Source organism: Solanum lycopersicum, chromosome 5 (genome assembly GCF_036512215.1).
Source record: "Solanum lycopersicum chromosome 5, SLM_r2.1".
Lineage (NCBI taxonomy): Eukaryota > Viridiplantae > Streptophyta > Magnoliopsida > Solanales > Solanaceae > Solanum > Solanum lycopersicum.
Window position 1 is genome coordinate 36608059 of NC_090804.1, and position 2504 is coordinate 36610562.

Here is a 2504-nt window from a genome sequence, read left to right on the forward strand (position 1 = left end):
TGGCCGACGATTAAGCAAGACTCCACAATTATGAGATTGTGGGGTTGAATGGAATTCCTTTGTCTATCATTTCTGATAGAGGAGCTAAGTTCCTTTCGTATTTCCGGAGATCCTTCCTGAAAGTCTTAGGCACGCAGGTAAAGCTCAGTACCCCCTTCCATCCTCAGACAGATGGGCAGGAAGAGCACACCATTCATACATTGGAGGACATGTTGAGAGCGTGTGAGATCGACTTCAGAGGTAGTTGGGATGACAAGCTACCATTGATAGAGTTCTCATACAATAACAGTTATCACTCCAGCATTTGAATGACACCTTTTGAGGCACTATATGGTAGGAGGTGTAGGTATCCAGTTCGGTGGTTCGAGGTTCCAGAGTCATCTATTTTGGGTCCAGAGATCATTCTTGCGGCCTTAGAGAAGGTCAACGTGATTATGTACTTTGCTACTGCTTACACGTGGCAGAAGTTTTATGTAGATAATAAGAAACGACCCTTAGAGTTTGATGTTGGTGACCAAGTATACTTGAAGATATAACCTATGAAGGGGTGATGAGGTTTGGCAGGAAGGGGAAGTGGAGTTCGAGGTATGTTAGGCCATACAAGATTGTACAACGTGTGGGTGAGGTGGCCTATAACTTGACGTTTCCTGTGGAGCTTTCTTCTATTAATCCAATCTTTGATGTCTCTATGTTAAAGAAGTGCCTTGGTGATCCAACATCGATTCTTCTTGTTGATGGTTTTGGGTTTGATGAACACTTTTCCTACGAAGAGGTTCCTGTAGAGATTTTACATCGGCAAGTAAAGCGGCAGAAAAAAAAGGAGGTTTCCACAGTGAAGGTATTGTGGAGGAACCATCTCATTGAAGGTGCTACTTGAGAGGTCGAAGATGATATGAGATTCCGCTATCCTCCTCTTTTCAGCTATTGAAATTAGACTTCCTACTCTTGAATCTAAGTTTCCTTATCTCCTCTAATATTTGTTCATATTGCTCTAATGTCTAAAGTTCTTATGTTATGATATGAATTGCATTGTGCTAGATACATAGAAGTCTCATTCGGAGATGAATGTTCCTAAGAGGGGGATAATGTAACAACCCAAAAATGACTATGCTAAGTAATGCCTAAACATACCTAGAATGCCTAGATTAGACTGGGTTCAGACGGCTTGTTACGCGTAGAACTAGACATCAGAACCTATGTACTAACCTAGACAACCAACTTGGTGAGTTAGTTGAGCTAGGCAAGGTTGGAACCAACCATGTAGGGTAGCCGAATTGAAGAGAATTACCTAGATGAGTTTTTACCTGACTTGAAAGGGGTAATCTTAGGTTTGGAGGGTCTAGGGGTAAAATAGTCCTTTCCAGGCTAGGGGTAATATTGTAATTATCGGAGGCATTTTATTATTTTATTAATTAATTTAAAGAGGATGGCAATTCGTGTAGGGTTAGCTAAATTTAACTTTTTTTCACAACTTAAGCTTCACTTGGGTTTGATCCATGGTAGAAGCAATGATAGATTGAATTAAATTGTATTTAAATATCTGGTTTAAGTAAGGATATTGTTGTCATTTCACTTATCCTAAAAATCAGTTTTTATTAAATAATGAGGAGTCTTAGTTTGACTAATTCCTAAACTAAAACTCCTAATCCTAAGCTACCTATCCAATATCTTTCTCACTCTTATTTACTTTGATTCTCACGTATCTCAACCATTTGTCTCACATATGACTATCAGTAAAAAAACAGAGAAAAACCAATGTACAACTCTTTAAGAACTTACACACAAAAACTCAAATGAAAAACTAAGCTAAAAACGAACAGCAAAAACATTGTTCTTGACGGGTGGTTCTTGGAGTTTGGTGGTGAGGCTTAGTTGTCGTGAAGTTTGCTACCATTTGTAAATATTTGGAGGGTGTTGATCGACAAAAGGTATGTGTTTACTTACTCTTGGTTCCGTTCCTAAGAGACCCCTATGATTCAGTTAATTATAATTCGAAAACTATGATTGTTTCTCATTCCATGTCCTAGTCACTAGCTTCAATTGATGGTTGTAGGTTTGTATGTCTGCTGGTAGATATTAGGCGTGTAATGTGTTTTCATGATAATTATGTGAATGTATATATGTTCGGGAATATGTGAGTAATGAAAAATGTTTTTCCCAAAATATGTAGTCATCGATTGGAGCATGAAATGCCATGTTTTATTTCTTGAATTTTACATGAAATTGCTTGTGTAAATCGTTAATGAATGTGGTGACAAAATGTTAAAGTTAATGAAGGTGGTGACAACATGATAAGGGTCTAATATGAAAGATGAGATAAATCGTTAATAAGCCTAAGTAAGTGTTACCAATAACGTACTCACCTATGAGAGTGTAATGTTAATGAAGAGACCAGTATCCAGGAAACACTCTAATGAAATTATTGAGATCAATACACACTTAATACTAATGATGAGATGAGAAATAATCTAACGAGCAATTATGCGCTAGGCTAGAACTCATCT

At 37.6% G+C, this 2504-nt stretch overlaps 1 protein-coding gene across 1 annotated transcript; it reads left to right on the forward strand.

Moving 5' to 3' along the window:
* Window positions 1–550: 550 nt before the first annotated feature.
* Window positions 551–877, forward strand: LOC138348792 (uncharacterized). The gene has a single exon (XM_069298368.1). It carries the CDS (start codon window positions 551–553, stop codon window positions 875–877), a length of 327 nt encoding a protein of 108 aa, XP_069154469.1.
* Window positions 878–2504: the final 1627 nt, after the last annotated feature.

Excerpts from the sequence above, each read along its gene's own strand:
- LOC138348792 (XM_069298368.1), top strand. The coding sequence starts at position 551 with ATGAGGTTTGGCAGGAAGGGGAAGTGGAGTTCGAGGTATGTTAGGCCA.